Source organism: Salvelinus sp. IW2-2015, linkage group LG36 (assembly GCF_002910315.2).
Source record: "Salvelinus sp. IW2-2015 linkage group LG36, ASM291031v2, whole genome shotgun sequence".
In the NCBI taxonomy this organism is placed as follows: Eukaryota; Metazoa; Chordata; class Actinopteri; order Salmoniformes; family Salmonidae; genus Salvelinus; species Salvelinus sp. IW2-2015.
Window position 1 is genome coordinate 544,946 of NC_036875.1, and position 21,798 is coordinate 566,743.

Consider the following 21,798-nt stretch of genomic DNA (forward strand, 5'->3'; position numbering starts at 1 on the left):
CAGTGGCTCGAACCAGGAACACAACGACAACAGCCACCTTTGAAGCAGCGCTATCCATGCAGAGCAAGGGGAATAAGTACTCCAAGTCTCAGAGCGAGTGACGTTTGAAACGCTATTAGCGTGCACCCCGCTAACTAGCTAGCCATTTCACATCGGTTACACCAGCCTAATCTCGGGAGTTGATAGGCTTGAAGCACAGCGAAGAGCTTCTGGCAAAATGCAGGAAAGTGCTGTTTGAATGAATGCTTACGAGCCYGCTGCTGCCTACCACCACTCAGTCAGACTGCTCTATCAAATCATAGACTTAGTTATAACATAATAACACACAGAAATACGAGCCTTAGGTCATTAATATGGTCGAATCCGGAAACTATCATCTCGAAAACAAGACGTTTATTCTTTCAGTGAAATACGGAACCGTTCTGTATTTTATCTAACGGGTGGCATCCATAAGTCTAAATATTCCTGTTACATTGCACAACCTTCAATGTTATGTCATAATTACGTAAAAKTCTGGCAAATTAGGCGGCCCAAACTCTTGCATATACACTGACTCTGCGTGCAATGAACGCAAGAGAAGTGACACAATTGCCTGCTAACCTGGATTTCTTTTAGCTAAATATGCAGGTTTAAAAATATATACTTCTGTGTATTGATTTTAAGAAAGGCATTGATGTTTATGGTTAGGTACACATTGGAGCAACGATATGCACCGCATCGATTATATGCAATGCAGGACACGCTAGATAAACTAGTAATATCATCAACCATGTGTAGTTAACTAGTGATTATGATTTATTGATTGATTGTTTTTTATAGGATAAGTTTAATGCTAGCTAGCAACTTACCTTGGCTTCTACTGCATTCGCGTAACAGGCAGGCTCCTCGTGGAGTGCAATGTAATCAGGTGGTTAGAGTGATGGACTAGTTAACTGTAAGGTTGCAAGATTGAATCCCCCGAGCTGATAAGGTAAAAATCTGTCGTTCTGCCCCTGAACAAGGCAGTTAACACACCGTTCCTAGGCCGTCATTGAAAATAAGAATGTGTTCTTAACTGACTTGCCTAGTTAAATAAAGATTAAATAAAGGTGTAAAAAAAAAAAACGGCCAAATCGGTGTCCAAAAATACAGATTTCCGATTGTTATGAAAACTTGACATTACGATTAATCGGTCGGTCGACCTCTATAACGTATATAGACAGATGTGTGCCTTTCCAAATCATGTCCAATCAGTTGAATTTACCAAAGGTGAACTCCACTCAAGTTGAAGAAACATCTCAAGGATGATCACTGGAAACAGGATGCATCTGAGCTCATTTTCGATTCTCAAAGCAAAGAGTCTGAATACTTATGTAAATGAGCTATTTCTTATTTTTTGTATTTTTGGGGGCACAAAAAACTGTTTTTGCTTCATCATTATGGGCTATTGTGTGTAGATTGAGGTATGAATTCAATTCAATCAATTTTAGAATAAGACTAATGTAACCAAGTGTGGAAAAATTCCCAAATGCACTGTACTTTAACTGCTTAGGAACCACACCTGTGTGGAAGACATGCTTTCAATATGTTTGGTATCCCTCATTTACTCAAGCGTTTCCATTATTTTGGCAGTTACCTGTATTTTTATCTAACAAGTTGCACCTTCCTGAATAAACTCCAGAATAAACCTCAAGATCATGGAGATTTTACTGGTGCTCACGAGGTTCCTAATGTTCAACATCTGTCTGGGTGTTATGTGCTTAAGTCTTTAAAATATAACTAGCAAATATATAGTTTATTTCTATAAACCTAACATTAGCTTCATTGATGAACTCAGCTGATGGTGGGAGTTAGCTAGCTATCTACTGTAGCTCTTCGCCAGCAGTTTCAGCCTAGCTACTGTAGCTAGCTACCTAATGGCCATTTTAAAAAAAATCTTTATAAATATATAGATTTTCCCATYGCATTTAGAGCCGCCTACATCAATGAGATCATCAAAAACACGTTGAAAGAGCATTAGGCTGAATTCGCTAGCTAGCTTTCTTACCTAAAAKAAGAAGTGCCTTGCCGGGAGTCCTCCATGTTGTAATGTGGCTACAAGCTAGCTACCTGGGTATGTAAACCTCACGTTGTATGGGTCCCGCCTTCCATTTAGGTAGTCAGTCAATGTCATTGTAGTAATTAATTGGTCAATAATGCTATATTGTATACCTGAGGAGCAGGGGGATGCATATCGACACTTAATTTCTTGCGCTCAATTGCACTTTCTGGGCACGCAACATTTTGGTCTGAGCTCTTAACTCTCTCAGCTCCTCAACATGATCCTCTGCGTCCTCGATATTAAAAAAAATCTTAACCCTCTCCAACTGCGCTCAACATTATTTTCAGCGCTCTCGACATTGCCCCCTGTGCCTTCGATTTATGAGACGGAAATTACCCATAGGCATAATTACCAATCTAAAAAATGWTAGCTGCCATGGTCTAATTGAGAGTGTGGGGGGTGGGGGGTGGGGGGGGTCATTGGCTAATTGAGAGAGGGGGGTACAAAATGGGAGCCAGTTGCCCATCCTTGTTCTAAGGCGTAAAAATAACAGTGCCTTTGTTTCTGACAGGATATCAATTACTGGGTCGAAGCCGCTATGGCAACAGTATGTCTGAGAATAATATTTCGAATATTGAGGTATTTTGGCATACTGTGGGACAGGCAACTCAGTGACGGACTCCTTATTATTTCATAGCAAAGCAACAATCCAAGCCCCAGCTGGACGAATCGATTTCTGCAACCTTTTTAAATGCAAGTGGCCAATTAGATTGTGAGTGCATCTCTTCCCGCCCTTCCTGCATGGTTCAGCTGTGACTAGAGCCGAAACCCGCTCGTTCCAAGCCCAAACATTGAACAGACACTGACCGTTGTGTCCACCACAAAGCCGTATCTCCCTCCTTCCTCTCCTTCTCCATCGCATAGCATTCTTCTCTCTCCTCCAATCAGCGTTCTATAATTACCGAGAACCCCCTCCCCCCTCTCTTTCGCATCCGACACCACGTGATCATAACCAGACCGGTAACCTGCTGCTGATGGGCGCAACGCGGATTCCAGAGAGATGAGGAGGCGAGCGCAACAGACAGACTCACTGCGCGTCTGAACACAACTACGAGGGGAGCGCTTGTCAAGGAAGCCCGTGGCATTTCTGGATATTACTAGGACGTCTCCGTATCGAAACCGAGTGATATAAACAGTATTTGTTTCAATTCCTTCCACCAACCCCTTTTTTTCCATATTTTATTTTCTCTCCTCATCGTTGAGCATCCTTCCTTTACCTGTCTGCCCATCCTCTTTCACTGGTTTACCTGGCTAACTTTCCCCTTGACACCATCCCACACACCCTCCATTGCCCGCCCCCTCCCCCCACCAGACCTTTTCACTCGAACCCCCTTCATATTGTAGCTGCGCCACCTCGAATCGGGCGGAACCCGTTGGTTACTCTACAGCACTTCATGGGGCACGCTTTCTTGCACGGAAGATGTCCCTTTCTTGGTCACTGAGCGCCCCGGTGAAACAGCCAACGTCTGGACCGGAGTTGTTGGTGCGTGTCTGCCTCTTTTGCCCAGCTCGCTTGTGTTGTCGGGGTACGCCGCTGAACTGAGATGGGTCTATCGGTGGCGGCTGCGGCACTACAGGAGCCCCGACGCCCGCACCAGTGGAGCCGGACAGTGGGAGATTGGGTCTGGATCACCGTCGTTTCGTTTTTAGCCACTTTACCTGTAGAGCAACTTTGCGCTTTCCCGTCATCCCTCAGCGACTGTCAGACGCCTACCGGCTGGAACTGCTCTGGTAAGAAAGCCAAGGACTCGGGGGCATTTCTTTGGGCTACATTATCTCCCGTATGTCTATTCTGTCTGCCTGTTCCAGATGTTCGCAWTGGTACGCAGGGCGGCTGATAGTTTTTGTGGTGACGGTAATAAAAGTCCTAATGCATATAGAAATTTGGGGTGGACAGGCTAATACATTATCGAGGGCATTGTCTGTAAGTARCATCGTTTGGGTTTTAGAGTAAAACATTATTCCAAATAGCCAAGGTGTGAGGATGGTCATCAGCCTTCGAGAATTTCAGGGTTGCCTAAAGGTCCCATTATATTATAATACGCTATGGCTTTATCATCGACAACATACACTAGAATTTATTCGCATGTATTTCCTGATTTACCAAAGTGGCACATTGATGTAAATGTCCATGAAATTAAATGTTTACCTTTCTTGCATTGTTTCGCTTATTAATAAATTAATTAGCCATATTTGGCTATTATTATAACTAGCCTATTTTGTTATTATTATTATWAGTCACTGTTGTTGCGGAATAATTTGCGCGGCGCAAAATTTTGAATTACAGTTATTTCTCAACATAGGTTCATCACTTGAGGAATTCAAGTGCCACATTCTTGTTTCTATTTTAGACTCCCCAAGAGTCTACAGTGGTCTGAAATCCTCCTATACACTTCTATCAATGTCTCCAAGTGTATGTCTGATTCATTTTAATAACTCATGAATAACGTATTATTTCTTAACTTGTGAGCAATTGGAAATGTCACCAAAGACAATATTTAACCCATTGCACGCACTACAATGCATTTATTTGTTCACTATAGGCTGCTACAAACCATTTCAATTGTGTAATCTATAGATTACCAGAATAAAGGTAGCCTATTTGTCTGTTCTTTAGCCTACTGTACGGCGAAATATAGCATTTCCTTTTAATCTACCTGGCGCTGTTCCGTTACCTGCAGGAGTTTCATTTAGTGCTACCCGGAATATGAACCTTACTGATTTTATAGCCCGGTGTAATGTAAACTTGTTTTCCATTTTCTGTGCCAAACCGATAAAAACATGGTCGCGAGGCTGTAAAGCACGTCCGCGCGACAGCATGCCTTTGTAAATCATCTGACTGTGCCGTCGTAGATTTTCTGTCGCATTTCTAAATTTGAATCCTAAAATAGCCTCAACCTTTTACCCCACATTTGAGAACAGTAGACCTGAGTGCTAGAGCATTATTCAATACCCACTGATTTTGCATCGTGCAATTATCACTGTTATTTAGCCTGTAGTTTACATAAAATGCAAAATGATTGTGATGAGAATTGATTATTTTCGTTAATCCATACACTTGGACCTGTAGCCTTCAACTAATTTTCTTCATAAGCATATGAATGTACTTGAGAAAAGCACTCTCTACTAACCCCCAGTCCAATTACCATTATCACACAAGAAATGTAGATAAGCAAATAGACACTGGATTTGTATTTTTTAGCAAGAATGTTCTAACAAACTATGCATTTAAGTGGAAATGAATGCAGAGCACTACCTGAAAATGGTAGGCTGCAAGGTCTGAATGCTTAAAAGCCAACATTAAATATTTGGCCAACATTGCCAGAGTAACAGGTTACGATGGTAATCTTGGGACCAGGGGACTAAATATGCTATCCTGAATGCGTTTTATGTCCCATTTCCTCAGCCAGTGAGGAAAGACTTGGGTGCGTCCCAAATGGCACCGTATTCTTTATGTAGTACACTACGTTTGACCAGGGCCCATAGGGCTATGGTCAAAAGTAGTGCACTATATAGGGAATATGGTGTTATTTGGGACATATGCTTGGTAGCTAAGCTATTACTGAACCGCTGTAGATAATTAGGTCAAAGCTCTGTCGTTTATCAACCCCGGTTTGCATCCCTCGTTTYTCTCTAATGGTCTGGACTAGACTTGACTTAAGAGACTTATTTTAGTCTTATTGCCTTTTCACATCCTGAATGTCTATCTTATTAATGGATTCATATAACTAGTTTCACTTTGTTTTTTAGGGTCTAAACTTTGTGACTGTGGTCTAGCAATGGATTGTCTAGCAATGGATTGTGTGTGTGTGTGTGTGTGTGTGTGTGTGTGTGTGTGTGTGTGTGTGTGTGTGTGTGTGTGTGTGTGTGTGTGTGTGTGTGTGTGTGTGNTGTGTGTGTGTGTGTGTGTGTGTGTGTGTGTGTGTGTGTGTGTGTGTGTGTGTGTGTGTGTGTGTGTGTGTCTGTTCATAGGCCTAACCAACATGGTCAAGTTCATTGAAGGTAATTGTGAGGGTGAATGCATTGTTGTTGTTGATGATGATGATGAAGAGTAGGTGTCCCCCACTCAAACCCACATGATCCTCTTAGGGGGCTGTGTCTGAGCTTTTATCCCTCCCAACATGAAAATGTAACAAGTGACACATTGTCCATTATGAACATGAATGGTAATCCTCAATGATGCAAAACACTGAACCCATAAATAGCAGCTGGACTCAATGGAAGCCGCCTTCCTCGTCATGGTCTATATAAACCAATGATATAATGAATGGATGTTTTCAACACCATGTCCGTGGCTGCTTTGACATGACAGTGAAAATACTTTGATTGCAAAGCAGGAAATGCATTAGTTGTCATCATATCCTTCTTTAATGGTAATATAAATAATAATAATATATGCCATTTAGCAGACGCTTTTATCCAAAAGGTGTGTGTGTCGCTGGTGTCAAACACAAATTGTGTCTATTGGTGCAGGTTATTATCGTGTAATTACCATTTTACCATGTCAATTCTGATTTTAGGATGTTCTTATCTGAAATACCCGTGACACAGTCTTCAATAGAGATTGTGGACTAAAAACTATTAGGAGAATAAACAATATGTTGTTAATTCCATCAACCTGGGCCTCGTTTCACAGATAGTTTTTWAAAATTTGTGTTCATAGCTAGATCCAAATTAAGTTACATCTTTAGCAACTGAGCTGTTTCTTTAAAGACGTAAAACACTGTTGCTCTAAAACTAACCAACGGAACGTAACTCCCTGTGAATATGAAGTCATTGGTTTAATAAGAGGCAACGTTTGCAGATACAGTATTTCCACAAGCTGGTGAGACTCTCGAGTTTATACAGTCAGTGTTTATATTGCACTTCATTAATAACCACCATTGTAAAAAAAACAACAACATTGAATGCGAGAAACCAGATCCAATAGAATTATCAGTGGCCCAAGGTCAACAGAATCTCTGCCTCTGAGGATAGAGGTGGAAAATCCTTCTCTTCACAAGCTGCCCCACATAAATTATACMCAGAAAAAGATAGCTGGAATCAGGAGATTGGGAATTATGTGACGAGAAAGGCGCAATATCATCTAATCGAAACAGGATTAAAAAATTGCTAGGTKTACAGATGTAGGATCTTAATTTAGATCATCCCGTTGCAGGATAACTTTCCTACTATGCAGGAAATGTAAAACGTGCAGTTTATTTGCGGTTTAAATGGGCTTCTGACGTTTGTTTCCATTTAGAAATTTCACACTTGATTTTCCCTACCAAAAATGTTTGTTAATTATAATCCACATAATTCACATTTCCTGTTGCTGCAGGATTATTTTCATGCTGTAGCAAACTGGCTGAAATTAAGATCCTAGATCTGTAATTGTTGACTGCTTGCCTCCAGCAACCTTTCAAACAGGCCTTTTTAGATGTATAAATCACCATAGATTAACTAATGGCCATGACCTGAGTTCCCCCTTTCATTTACACATGAGAGATCAGAAAGAGTGCTCTTGAACGCATAAATCCACCGCTCTTTGCAATGCTTGTTACCACTAACAAGCAATGGTTCCCTTACAGGAGAAACAATTCAAACCTGTAGCCAGGAACTATGAAATACTTGACGTAAGAATGAGGTCAAAGAAGAGTCTCACCCTTGCTGTTGTTCTGTTCTACATTTCTAATTTATTCCTTCAATTTSTTTTACCAACACAAGGCTTGAAAACAGGTAATGTCCTATAGAGCTATCTGGCTCTGTGACAGATGCAAGTTCCACGTATGTTGGTGACGCATTGGACTGTGGAGAAATTGCTTTGGGTTGCATAAGTGCTTTGCTTGCCATCTTAATAGTTGGCATATAAACATCACCTTTTGCATATTTGATGTTTGCCAGCTTGTTTTGGTAAATTATTTAGTTCACTGTAATCTCCTCCTTTAACAGTGGGTGGGGCATAGGAAGTACAAATAGTCTTGGCCTCTGACATGGYATGTATTGCAGCTAAGAGCACATTAGGCCTGGAGCAATATACAGATGTAGGATCTTAATTCGATCAGTATTGTTACAGCAAAATAWTCCTGCAGCAACAGGATTTTAACGTTTAGCCCATAATGTTGTTTGATGGGTGGTTTAAAATATAAGCTGGCCAAAATGCGGCTGCATAAAAAGTGCAATACTGTTAATATAACTGTGTGTTAGTGTGGGTTTTCAGTGAATTTATGTAAATCACGAAGCTCATCTGCAATTCTCAGCAACAACAGAGTGATCAAATTAAGATCCTACATMAATTYTTTATGTTGTGGAGGTGCCGGTGGGGCTCCAACTAGTGTTGCTCTGGKAAATAATGGCCTGATGGAAACAAAGCACACCCTCACATGATTGGTTCATAGTTCAACGACTACATTAGCAGCTCACTATGTGTAAATGTATGTATATGGGTGGGTATTTTCACATAATTCTGGTTTAGGCATGCTTGTGAGTGGTTAAGGTAATGGTTAGCGTAGGGGTTAGTATATAAACACGTCTGCATTCGACCAACTACCACTTGTGGCCTACAAGTCCTGTGCGTGAAGCGCTCTGCCACTCCAACCTACCAACCTGCTCACCAATTCCTGTAATGACTATTGCTGCATTTTCTAAGAATGGCAATATGTTAAAAGACACAAAAACTGACCCTCCCATAGACTCGCTTMGAGGCAAGCAACACTGAACCATGCATGAAAGCACCAGCWGTTCCGGACGACTGTGTGATCATGCTTTCTGTATCCGATGTAAGACCTTTAAACAGGTTAACATTCACAAGGCCAGACGGATTACCAGGACACATACTCAGAGCATGCGCTGACCAGCCAGCAAGTGTCTTCACTGACATTTTCAACCTCTCCCTGAACCAGTCTGTAATACCCACGTTTCAAGAAGACCATGATATTTCCCGAGCTCAAGAACGCCAAGGTAACCAAGCTAAATGACTATCTAAATGACTATCGCCCCGTAGCCAAGAAATGCTTTGAAAGGCTGGTCATGGCTCACACAAGGGTAGGCAACAACACATCTGTTACGCTGATCCTCAACACTGAGGCCCCTCAGGAGTGTGTGCTTAGTCCCCTCCTGTGCTCCCTATTCACCTACGRCTGCGTGGCCAAACACGACTCCAACACCATCATTAAGTTTGCTGAYGACACAACAGTGGTAGGCCTGATCACCAACAACGATGAGATAGCCTATAGGGAAAAGGTCAGAGACATGGCAGTGTGGTTCCAGGACAACAACCTTTCCCTCAATGTGAGCAAGACAAAGGAGCTGATCGTGGGCTACAGGAAAAGGCGGGCCGAACAGGCCCCCATTAACATCGACAGGGCTGTATTGGAGATGGTCAGGAGCTTCAAGTTCCTCGGTGTCCACATCCCTAAGGACCTATCATGGTCCAAACACACCAACACAGTCATGAAGAGTATATACCAACGCCTCTTCCCCCTCAGGAGGCTGAAAATATTTGGCATGGGTCCCAAGGTCCTCAAAGTTCTACAGCTGCACCATCAAGAGCATCCTGCCCGGTTGCATCACCGCCTGGTATGGTAACTGCTCGGCATCTGACCATAAGGCGCTACGGAGTGTAGTGCGAACGGCCCAGTACATCACTGGGGCCAAGCTTCCKGTCACCCAGGACTTCTATACCAGGCGGTGTCAGAGGAAGGCCCTAAAAATTATCAAAGTCTTCATCCACCCAAGTCACAGGGTGTTCTCTCTGCTACCACATGGCAAGTGGTACCGGAGTGCTAAGTCTTGGACCAAAAGGTTCCTGAACAGCTTCTACCCCAAATCCATAAGACTGCTGAACAGTTAATTAGATGTTCTGCTTTTCACCCCCTACCTACATGTACATAGTACTTCAGTCAATCACCTAACCAAACCTACATGTACATATGATCTCAATCAATCACCMCAACTACCTCGTACCCCAGCACACTGACTCAGTACCGGTACTCCTTGTATATAGCCTGTATGTAGCCTTGCTATTGTTATTATATTGTGTTACTATTATCTTTTTATCTATTTGTTAATCTTCTTACTTTTTAACTGTATTGTTGGGAAAGGGCTCGTAAGTAAGCATTTCACGGTAAAGTCTTAACTTGTTGTATTCAGCACGTGACAAATAAAACATTTGATTTAATTTAATTTGTTTCCTGAGTGTTTTTTGCAGATAGCAAATGTTAGCTACAAGCAGCTCACCGATTCATATTGTTCCCGAAGGCAGTAGTGTATCACAGGGTCAAAAAACACTGAGCAACAACGAGAACTGTTACTGCTACTGTACCTGAAATTCGAGGCTGGATCAACCCATAAATGTCTGTCAGGGAGACACTACCTCAAGCTTGCACATACTGTATGAATTGTACCTTTAGTTTTCCAGGTTGGGCTATATATTTGAGTCTTGTTCATTTGTGATTTTCCAGAAATCCAAGAATGTCTCAAAAAGAAACACGGCAAGTTCTGAGATTCAATGYCTTTTGGGGRAAAAAAACACGTTTCTCACCCACTCTTTTTTTCTTTCCGTTTTTTTCAGAGAATAAGTGGATTGCAATACTTTCAGCCTAGAACTATGAGAACACAAGACACTTTCGTCTTCACTACTGAATGTCCTAGATGTTGGCAGGCTGTAGCTCTGACTGTGTCTTTGAGTCTATGGCTTTGGGTCTGACTGTGCAGTAATTTATCTGATTATGTAACCGCTATGACTGTGACTTGCTTTTTGTGTGTGACAGTCAGCAAAGCACAGCTATTGAGTCTGTATTCCTATCTGGTATTTATTTGACTCTTTGGTCCACATTCATTCACAGATAAATGCAGACTGSACTGCGGGTGCACTCACAAGCATTAAAACCACCACACCTCACAAGCTGTAGAAACTAGTTACAAGCTGTCCCCTCACCCTTACGGACATTGTCATTAGATATTGACACATAACCACACCTGTCCTTAAAGTTGAAATCTGTTTTCGGTGAAACTGCCACGTCCATTTGCGATATTATAAAAACGTTACTTCAAACATCGAACAATGTTTTTTTCTTCCCTCGAACATCATTGTACATCACTGCACGCGGGATAAAATAGCGTTTTTTTTTTTTTTTACGTTGTTGGATGCTCATCTCCTCCTTTTCAAAAACAAAACAATAACAAATGATCTGGGGTGGATCTCAGCTTTAAAATACAGCAAAACGTTCTGACTAAACCTACAGTGGGGTTTACATTCATCTGAGATTGATTGTTACTGTTTTGTGTCTTCATATGACATTTACTATTTCATCAATTTACAGTCCAACAATTGAAGTGTAGTAATTGCTCCCGAAGTGTATTTGAAATATTTATCTTTCTATTGTCATGTTTATCTTTAAAAATGTTGTCCTGCAAACAGTTGGGGTTTTTCCAAGGGAATCTTTCTACAATKAACTTGTCTGTTTAATATGCCTATACTGTATATAWACATATGTACAGTACTCCTACGCTAAGTTATATATGATTTCATATATTGATCTTAATGTGGTGCCATTTCTAAAGGCAGTTTATTGCATTCCAAGAGCTATTTTTGACAAGTAGGATAAATKACCTCTCTAAACTCCTGGGGCTCTGCTCATGTGTCACATTTGACACCTGCTTAGTAAATCCTTATGCAACTTGCATGCCATGTATTCCAACATATTACCCAAGGAAACACAACTTGAAGTGATTTAGGCTAATTGTTTTCTGTCAACGGTAGAAGAGAAACAGCTCCATCTTTGAGGGTGGGTCAAGTTTATGTTTCGAAGGCGTGTTTTTGAGGTGATTGTGGATTACATAGCAGATTTCGAGATGTATGCTATTTTAGGACACTTTTGTTGGAATTAGCAGGTGCTATTTCCTCCGTTCCTTCCGTATATTCTGGATAGCCTACGGGTGATTCCCCACAAAACTAGAACAAAAAAAGACCATGGACATTTAATCAATAGAAGGTTCCTTTGGAGGAAGGATTGTTGACATACATTTGACATTTGTATCTTGAAGCATAATTGAGAAATTATTAAATGAAGTTGGAACATTTTTGACATTTTGGCCATACCCAAGCCTCCTTTAAGACTCATAATGTTTCATCTGTTGGTGCTACAGAGCAAAAATTGGTGACATATGACATATGATTAGTAATTTTTTTTCAATAATAATTTTCTTACATACATTTATGAAAATGTAATAATATAAACATGAATATAGATATATATACATTTTTGGGGCAAATTGTTTTATATATTGTTGAACATAATATACTCTATAGGAATATCAAAGTATGATAGTTTTAAAGTTATGGCCCATTTTATACAGAGACATTTGCTTAGTCGGCAATGTAACCAATCACAGGCCTCCTTTTACCACCAGCAGAGGGTGACCATTTTGAATCCATTTCCACATTCACTCTGTTGGAAATGCTTACAAATTGGATCATAACTACAAGTAACAGAGATCCCACTCTGGAACTTTGAAATGCCCATAGAGTATATTATGTTCAACAATATATATATATATATATATATAAAAATGTGACAAATCAAAAATTTTATGTTTTCAATATTCATGTTTATAATTTTCAATAATCATAAATCAATCGAAGATTAAACATTATGGAGTCTTAAAGGAGGCCTGGGTCAGGCATAAAAGTTCAATTAATTAATTATTTCTCAACTATGCTCTAAGATACAAATGTCAAATATGTGTCAACAATTTTCTTTTGTTCTAGTTTTGAGAGGAATCACCCCAACTGTATATGGCAAAATTACCATGGGATCGCTTGACTTTAGAACACTCCCAAGGTATGAAAAAGGCTGACAAGTTTAATTTTGGAGTATTGTATCCTTTAAGTGGGCATTTCTAAAGACTTGTTGGTGAATAAGGTTTCTGGGACTAAGCAGGCTATTGTTAGTGTGCTAGGAACACGTGAACACCTCTGTTTCTTTCCAAGAAGTGAATTAGCCTGTAGTATGACTGCTACCATTCCTCTCCGCGTGAGTGTCACCCATGTGTCAGCCCCTTGCCACTTTCCCATGGCAACTCATAGGGCTCTCGTCTCATAAGTGCTTCAGTACAGCAGCCATATAATCCAAGTGTCACTCCGACTGCTGCTTCTGGCTGTATGATTATGTGGAGCCGCTAAGAGCTAACACTTGCTGCCCATTAAGAACCCATGTGAATAGCAGGTTGGCTATTTTAGCATGCTAGACTCCTTTCCTCTGAGCAATGAGCACCATCCAGAGTAGAGAGCTTTTAGGCTGATGGCAGGAGAGTTGGGTAGCACTCGGGACGGAAGTGCTGTCGTAATGTTTAATCCATCACCTTACTACCCATCACCTCACTACCCATCACCTCTTGAAAACAACATTGTCATGTAGCTGGCTAACAATCAGCAACACATTAATTGCTGAGCTTTTAGAGGCAAAGTGCATGCCTCAGATTATTGCTGTTTTCATTTAATTTTGGAAGAAATGTCAAGCAGAAATTGCTCATATGACTAAATTGGCTTTCTATTTGAGTAAAACATATCAAAAAGTGATAGCTTAGGTTATGCATAACTACATTGAATCCTCTCTCAAAAATGTTGATAATCTCTTATCTTTAATATCAAAACGTGAAACACACATATGCATAGATGAAAATGTATATTTAGTGTGCAGGTACTGTACACGAATGACATGAATGTCAATTGTCCAACATTTCTGAGCTAACTCAAACTAAGGTTTGTATGACAAAAATGAGTGAATGGGTGTACACAACACACTTACACTTACACTTAAGTCATTTAGCAGACGCTCTTATCCAGAGCGACTTACAAATTGGAAAGTTCATACATATTCATCCTGGTCCCCCCGTGGGGAATGAACCCACAACCCTGGCGTTGCAAGCGCCATGCTCTACCAACTGAGCCACACGGAACACAAAAGAAGGCCAAGCCTAATTACCTATTAATGCAGGTTTTATGTATTATAATGAGGATAACCATCCTCCTCTTCTTCTCTGGAAGAGCCTCCACTTCACTCTAGCTAACTTTGTTTTCGTCCCAAATAATAGCTCCTTTTTTGTCAATGTGTTGTATAAAAGACTACGGCTTCTCGGTTTCAAATGGGCGCTTTTAAGACCACTTTGACATGCGGGTGCTATTTGTAAGCAATGGGCTCAGGTAAAATAATAGCCTGGAGCTTTCTGTCCTGTCTCATGCCCATTGATTCGATTTGGGATGCTTCGTCTGAGTCATTTGATATACCTAATTCAGACTGAATTGTATAAAATCCAACATTACGTTCCAAATGGCACCCTATTCCCTATACAGTGCATTACTTTTGACAAGAGCCCAATAGGCCCTGCTCTAAAGTAGTGCAATATAAAGGGAATAGCGTGCCATTTGGGATGCACCCACCCCACTGGGCACTGACGTCAATTCAACGTCTATCCGACAGTGGTTCAACGTTATGTCATTCAAATGACGTGGAAACAATATTGATTAAATCAGTGTGTGCCCAGTGGGGCAGTGTCCTTTGTAACAAAGTTTTTGCCTCCTCGGGACAATGCCTGGGGTCAACCTTGTTATATAAAGACAGACAGAACTTCCTTCCCTACAGACAAAGACAGACTATGTTGTTATAAAAATGTAGCATGACTAATGGAAGACATTGATTTCTCCAGTCCCCACTGGGCACAAACATCAATTCAACATCTAGTCCACGTTATTTCCATGTGGAAACAATGTTGATTCAACTAGTGTGTGGGTCATTTGTACGGTTGTTTTTCCAAATGACTTAGCTTTTTTTTTTGCAATGGTATATGTTTAATGGGATTATTACAAAATGTATCCCTTACAAAGCTGTTATTGGTGCCATTCAGTAGGTTCTAATGTTAGGAAGTCTTATTCACCCCAAAAATATTTTAATCTCAATGCGACTGTATACTCTTCAAAAAAAGGTAGAATAACTCATTTGGGTTCCATGTACAACCCTCTGTGTAAATGRAACAGTAGAAGAAACATTTTGGAGAATAGGGTGCCATTTTTTGCTTTTGCTTCAGTATGTTTATGCATTCAGCTAAAGTTTGATGATTTGTGTTTTTACATGGCAGGTTTTGATGACCGGGACACAGATCTCTTCTTGTGCGACACCAACACCTGCAAGTTTGACGGAGAGTGTCTGAGAATTGGAGAGACAGTGACGTGCATCTGCAACTTCAAGGTAAGACATTGTTCAATGTTTTATTCTCCGATTTTTTTTGGGGGGGGGAAAGTTGCATATTCTTCTGTTCATATGCAGCGGTCATTATGAAATGGCATATTATTATAGCAACCTCATTTGGTTGTAGAATTATTTTCATGGCGGGGATGCCTGTTTGTTGTTTTTTCAATTGAAGGAGTGGGCCTTTAATGTAACAAAAATTGAATTGAAACATTTGTGTTTTGTAGTCTACACCAGTCAGTGTTTCAACATCCTTCCAGTGCTTCGACTCAGAAATGTGCTTTTTATAACTCGCTGATTGGTGGCTGGACACCAAAACCCACTAGCTATCAAGAGGGAGGGGACTACGATGTATAGTGAAGACATAATTTACCGCTTCTCATAAAACCGAATGTCACTCTCAATCATGGTGGCTGTTTTATGCATTCCACTTCATTGATGGTATAGCCATTGACAACACACAGATTTAAATACCCTTATTAATAACATAAATCCAGTGAATGATGCTGTACTTTAYGGCTTATGCTTCCGTTTATTACCAATCTATAACAAAAATGCAACAAACCAGCCGTCCATTGATTGATTTTTTTTGTATTGCTTTTACCTCATTCAAACAAATATGCTCTATATTGCCTACATAAATGAAGATACTGAGATAAAGCACATGGATATGCCTAATGCGTTTCAGCTCGATGCTCTCATGTCCAATCCTACGAGCTTATCAGCACATCCAGCGCCAAAGCTTGCTTTTATCTCAATTTTGTACTTCCCTGGGAGCGAACATTAGTAGAAGCGCACAGATAAATGACATTACCTCTCCATTTCTCATCCCTGAGATCTCGCACTGATAGTGGCTGTCATTCGGGACAGAGCTCTCTCTGTGAAGCTTAGCAAGAGGCGGTTAACACCGCTTTCATGTCATACTGACTTAATGCTGGTGTGGCCTTGGGTCACGGCCTGCCGTGGCATCCTGTGTCTCATGGACAGGACAGGACCTGACGCCAATGCGCTTAAACCTACTAGCCGCCATGTCTTTATTCCATTAAGCGCCGTAATTCAGCAAAATGTATCCTCTTTATGGGGGGGGGGTTGTGTCTGAGGGGGGCTGTATACTCCCCAACCCCTAATGTCCTAGCATGCACAAACATGCATTAGTGTGCAGGCATACACACGTACACACACACACTTTCAGCCCTTGAGGGGTTACGTGCAGTATAGTTGAGAGGAGGAAGTGGGTTTGATCTGCGAGAATCAATGGATGCTATTCAACGGCAGGATGCCCATTCAGCAGCCGTGTTAGCTAGCTAGTCAACCCACACTGCCTGTGTGTGAGTGTGTGTACACACGTTTTTGTGTATGTGTGTGTAGCTAAAGCTTCATGCTCATGTGATTCTTGGACATGCTGTGAAATATCTTGTTATCGTTTAATGATACTTGAACTGGGCTCTCTTATCTGTGTTTAATTGGTGGGTTGTTGTGCTCACTGTACATGTTTTGTATGTCCTTGAATGAATGTAATGTAGTATTTTGTCTTGAGCYATGCTTGGATTTTTGGTTGAAGGTCATTTGTCCTCCATCCGTATTGGCTTATGACTCGCTTTCTAGCACCTCAGTATTTTCTTTTCCCCAAAATGCTATTGTGATAACGGCTCCGGCTTGCTTGTCAAGGTGTAGTTTTGACCCTGTCTGTAATTTGTGTGTTCTGTAACTCCATAAAACGTGGCGTTGTGCCATCATCTCTGCTGTAATACATTAGATATCATGCCATGATGTTGCTGTAATCTTCTCTAATATCTGCCCATGACTGTCTTTCAKCAGTTTAATGGCATTCTGTGAATCAGTCCACAATGTCGCGTTTATTTCCTCTAATATCTGGTTGTTACTGGTCACTCAGCATTTTGATGTCATACTCCTTCCAATGTTAGGTTGTGATGAGATTCAGACTTCTGTGGATGACGAGAGTGGGAAAGGAGAGCGTCTCCTTCCTAGCTCTCAGAGCAAACTACCAGATATCACTCTCGTACACACACACACTCAAATACACATGCATATGCGCACACACACACAATTACGCACACACACACACTTAAATACACACACACTGAAGGACCGTAGCTATACCACGGAGCAGTCCCAAGTGGCATTCGGGAGGTCATTATCAGAGCATTCCTGATGGAGACCTTGTTCCATATATTTGTATGCATTTATGATACTTTAATCTGGGGCCATGTGAACCGTCTGGGAAGGAGATATACAGTCCATAGAGCTGTAATGGTGGGTTTAATTCCCAGGGACAGCCTTGGATAAAGGGCGCCTAGGGAGACTGGATCAGCAGGGACCCTGGCTTAAGATGATGATGGCTGTTCGAGTATTCATCAGTGTTTGAGGTGAATCTACAGTACGTTTGTCAGGAAGTGGCTAAGTATAGCTAAATATTTCCGAAGACAACTTGTATTGGGAGTTGTTACACCAACATCTCCTATTGGCAGAGGTAGGTATCGTCACTAACGTGAAATGACAGGACAATGGATAATACATGAGACAATATGTTCAATCTCCCCTCTTTCCTTTCTTCTTTCCATCCAACCCCGCTTCTCTGTTGCGCCCCTCCCTCCCTTATCCCTTCCACTGACTCTCTACCCCCTGCCTCTCTACCTCTCTCTCCCTATGTCTGCCTCTATCTATAGATTGTCTATTCTCCCTGCAGCTTCTACTCTCCTACTCCTTTCTCACAGATGTGTTCCTCTTATCTGTATTGCATTAGTAGTGGGTCTCTGGACCTGCAAGCCCTCTGAGACTTCCCTTGGGCTCTACTGTCATAGTGTGCTGCAAAGCTGACTTCTACCTTTGCATGACGAATATGCCAATTAAAATCAGCGTGAAGAAGAGTCCAGTACCAGCGGCGGCTCCCAGAGCCGTGCCTTTGTCTTTGTGAGCAGACTGTGTGACCTGATGCAGGTTGAGTGAAGGGCAACGTCGATAGATGGGCACTCCTGTAGTGTCCAGCAACACATKATGTTTTAGGGCCTGGAAATGGAGCCTGAAGGCCAGAAGGGCAGTCCGTTGGTGTATAACGTGATGCTACTTTAATTAGCRTTGTCAAGATAACATTTTACTAATGATACGATACCAGGCCAAGTATCACGATACCAAGTAGTACCACGGGGGRAAAACTTCTGTGGCCWAGTGTMCTGTTCGCCCCGTCCCCTGGACCGCTTGTTCCCATTTTCTAAACGTTATGTGCATGTGCTACACAAAMAACCTGTCACTGATATTCACACTTATACTCAATACAACACATACTGAATTTAACTTCACACTGTATAATGGCAAATCTGCTCATATTTACAAAGGTCTACCTGTGATTTGGCTGGGTGGAACAGGAGGAAGGAATACACATGCATAATGATCTGCATGTTATTGTGGCAGTAAGGGGATAACACTGCATGAAACCTTCTACTCTTCAGTTAACAGACACACACACACACTCTCCCACTCACAGTATCTCCCTCTCTCTCATAAAAAACACATACACACACACACAGCAATCTCTCTCAAACATACACACACTGTTCCGAACTTTAAAAACACGAAGCACCATCAGAATGTAATGAGCACCAGAAAGAGAAAGATTTTTGWTATACTGTAGTTTGGCTTATGTGAATCCTACYTTTGAAGCACATCTCGTGAGTAGCAGAGCCTTTTCCTTTCTACTTGTGCCAATAAAATTTGCCTATTCCTGCTGTCAAGTTACCCGATTTTTAGCTAGCTAGGTAACATGACTGAACAATATCAAACCAATAATTGGCGGGATTAGTTTAAAATGTCCTGTGACATCGTTTGTGAAATTATATCAAATTGCACAGGAAGAAAAAAAAATGCAGCTCTGGTTATAGGAGTCGTATTTTTGTAACCGTTTTAGCTCGAGACAAGACGTTTTCTTAGCTGTAAAGGTGCAAGAATGAATGCTTGTCGCAAAGCTGTTTTTCATCCCTGGCACTGCTGCATGACAGCGAACTTGCAAAGCCTATACTCAGACTGGCCTATGCTCCTGGTTATATCAGGGATTAAATTAAATACAATGTATCAACTTTGCTTGCTCTGCACTGCTCCAATGTATCACATGTACAAATGTAACAACAGAAGACTGATCAGGGTCTCCATCCCCGCTCGCCATCACTGCAAAAATAATATACACTTTATTGGACTGGTTGCTGTTGCTTAATTTTTTTTACTCAATTTATAAATAACTGACTTTATAAACATTATATAACTGGCGCCAGCGGGTTCTTTAGATCAGTAGGGCCGAAAATATTGGTAGTATCGTATGAAACAGTAMTACGGTATTATAAAAYGTTGGTATCATAAGTATCATGACATTTTGGTACCGTGATATTACCATGTTACTGGTATACCGTGCAACACTAACTGAAATAGGTGGACCGTAGATGAAAGTATAGCAATAGGGGGAAAATATAAGGGAAACTCACTGGTGAGTATGTTCGGTATTGGTGTGATGCAATAGCCCAACTAGCTCATTTGACCATGTTAGTAATTAAGAGGAGATCTGAAGACATTATCCTAAATTTGTCATTCAAGGCAGAAATCCCACAAAACCCACCTCAAGTCACCCAAACAACCTAATTGAATCATTTAACGCCATCAGAATGTATGGGGGGGTGTACTTGGGCAGGGCTCTCTCCTCGGAAGTTAGCATCTGTGTCAGCTCCTCGGCAGCTCTAGCTGGCCTGTCAGACACCATTACAGCCCGTCTCCGGTGACTGCATTGGGGAGAGTCCTCGGGGACAGGCAGGCAGAGGCCTAATCAAGAGGAGACTGCCAACCGGTTAAAGAGCAGAAGCACAAGCCAAGCAGCCCCCAGTCTTTCCCACCAACTGTCAGAGCAGACTAGCACCCCCAACCATTGCAAGGCATCATGGGAGCTTGTCAATCACTCAGACAATGTGCAACACTTTTCTGTCTAGGGGATGGGAGGAATACATCATCAGGTTAGACACGGAACGGATTTTATCCTGGGATGGTGTTCTTCAGGAATTAGCTGTTGGTCCATTGCTTTTTTGTCATCGACCCCACTGACATAAGCTCCCTCCGATGTGTCTTGAGTAATGTGGAGTACTATTTATTCGTCATTTTTTWKKKTWTWTTTTTATTATTAACCAATCCACCCTCTTTGGAGGCCACATATCTTTTTGGTTTTTACAGCTTTTCTGCTACATATACATACATTTTACATAGACATTTTACGTATACATTTTACATACATGGTACTTTTATGTAAAGCAGTCACATAACAATAATACATTACCAAACATAAAGTCTTTAATCSCACCCCTCAGCCACTCTCAGCACATCCCACCTACTGTATCACCATACAGTAGGTGGGATGTTTCCATGTGCCATATATTTTTCGATTGTGTTTGTCGATGTTTTACATAAATGTTGAACCTTTCTAATCGTATAGTATCCACAGATTGTGAGCTAAAGATGAAAACCTTTCCTCCGAGTAAATATCATATTATTTATTGACCGATTATGCCTTTCCAAATCGCCCAACACTGTTATTTGTAAGGTTAATTTTAAGTKAATGTTTTAACCATTCCTGAAACTGTGACCAGAAACAAGCTACATAGGAGCAATACCAGAATAAATGATCTAGTGATCCTGTCTCTTCGCAACAAAATCTACAGAGATGAAATTGTTGTATCCCCCATATACAGTTGAAGTCTGAAGTTTAGATACACTTAGGTTGGAGACATTAAAACTCGTTTTTCAATCACTCCACAAATTTCTTTTTAACAAACTATAGTTTTGACAAGTCGGTTAGGACATCTACTTTGTGCATGACACAAGTAATTTTCCCAACAATTGTTTACAGACAGATTATTTCACTTATAATTCACTGTATCACAATTCCAGTGGGTCAGAAGTTTACATACACRAAGTTGACTGTGCCTTTAAACAGCTTGGAAAATTCCAGAAAAGGATGGCATGGCTTTAGAAGCTTCTGATAGGCTAATTGACATAATTTCACGGCCTACCTTCAAACTTAGTGTGTGAAAAAAGCTTGTGGAACGCTACCCGAAATGTTTGACCCAAGTTAAACAATTTAAAGGCAATGCTACCAAATACTAATTGAGTGTATGTAAACTTCTGACCCACTCTGCTATTATTCTGACATTTCACATTCTTAAAATAAAGTGGTGATCCTAACTGACAGGGAACTTTTACTAGGATTAAATGTCAAGTAATGTGAAAAACTGAGTTTAAATGTATTTGGCTAAGGTGTATGTAAACTTCCGACTTCAACTGTATATAGCATTCTGTTGGTGGCAAGAACTTTGTATAATAATTTAAATTGAAAAACTTGAAGTGTTGAWTCATGTGTTGTTTTTTGTACCAGTTCATACAATGTGCCATGGAATCTGTACATCAAAATATCTCTTCCCATTTATTTTGCAACCTGTATGTTGC

The 21,798-nt window shown here is 41.0% G+C and overlaps 1 protein-coding gene across 2 annotated transcripts in view; it reads left to right on the plus strand.

Moving 5' to 3' along the window:
* The first annotated feature begins 3,068 nt into the window (after positions 1-3,068).
* The window catches only part of LOC111959720 (tomoregulin-2-like), a 132,726-nt gene continuing 113,996 nt past the window's right edge, over positions 3,069-21,798 (plus strand). Inside the window, exons 1-2 of one of the 2 annotated variants that reach the window (XM_070437698.1) lie at positions 3,069-3,811; positions 15,197-15,306. In XM_070437698.1, coding sequence (XP_070293799.1) covers positions 3,625-3,811; positions 15,197-15,306 — 297 coding nt within the window. In that variant the 5' untranslated portion in view covers positions 3,069-3,624. The remainder of the gene's footprint in view (positions 3,812-15,196; positions 15,307-21,798) is intronic. The other variant, XM_023981501.2, reaches the window with a different exon arrangement.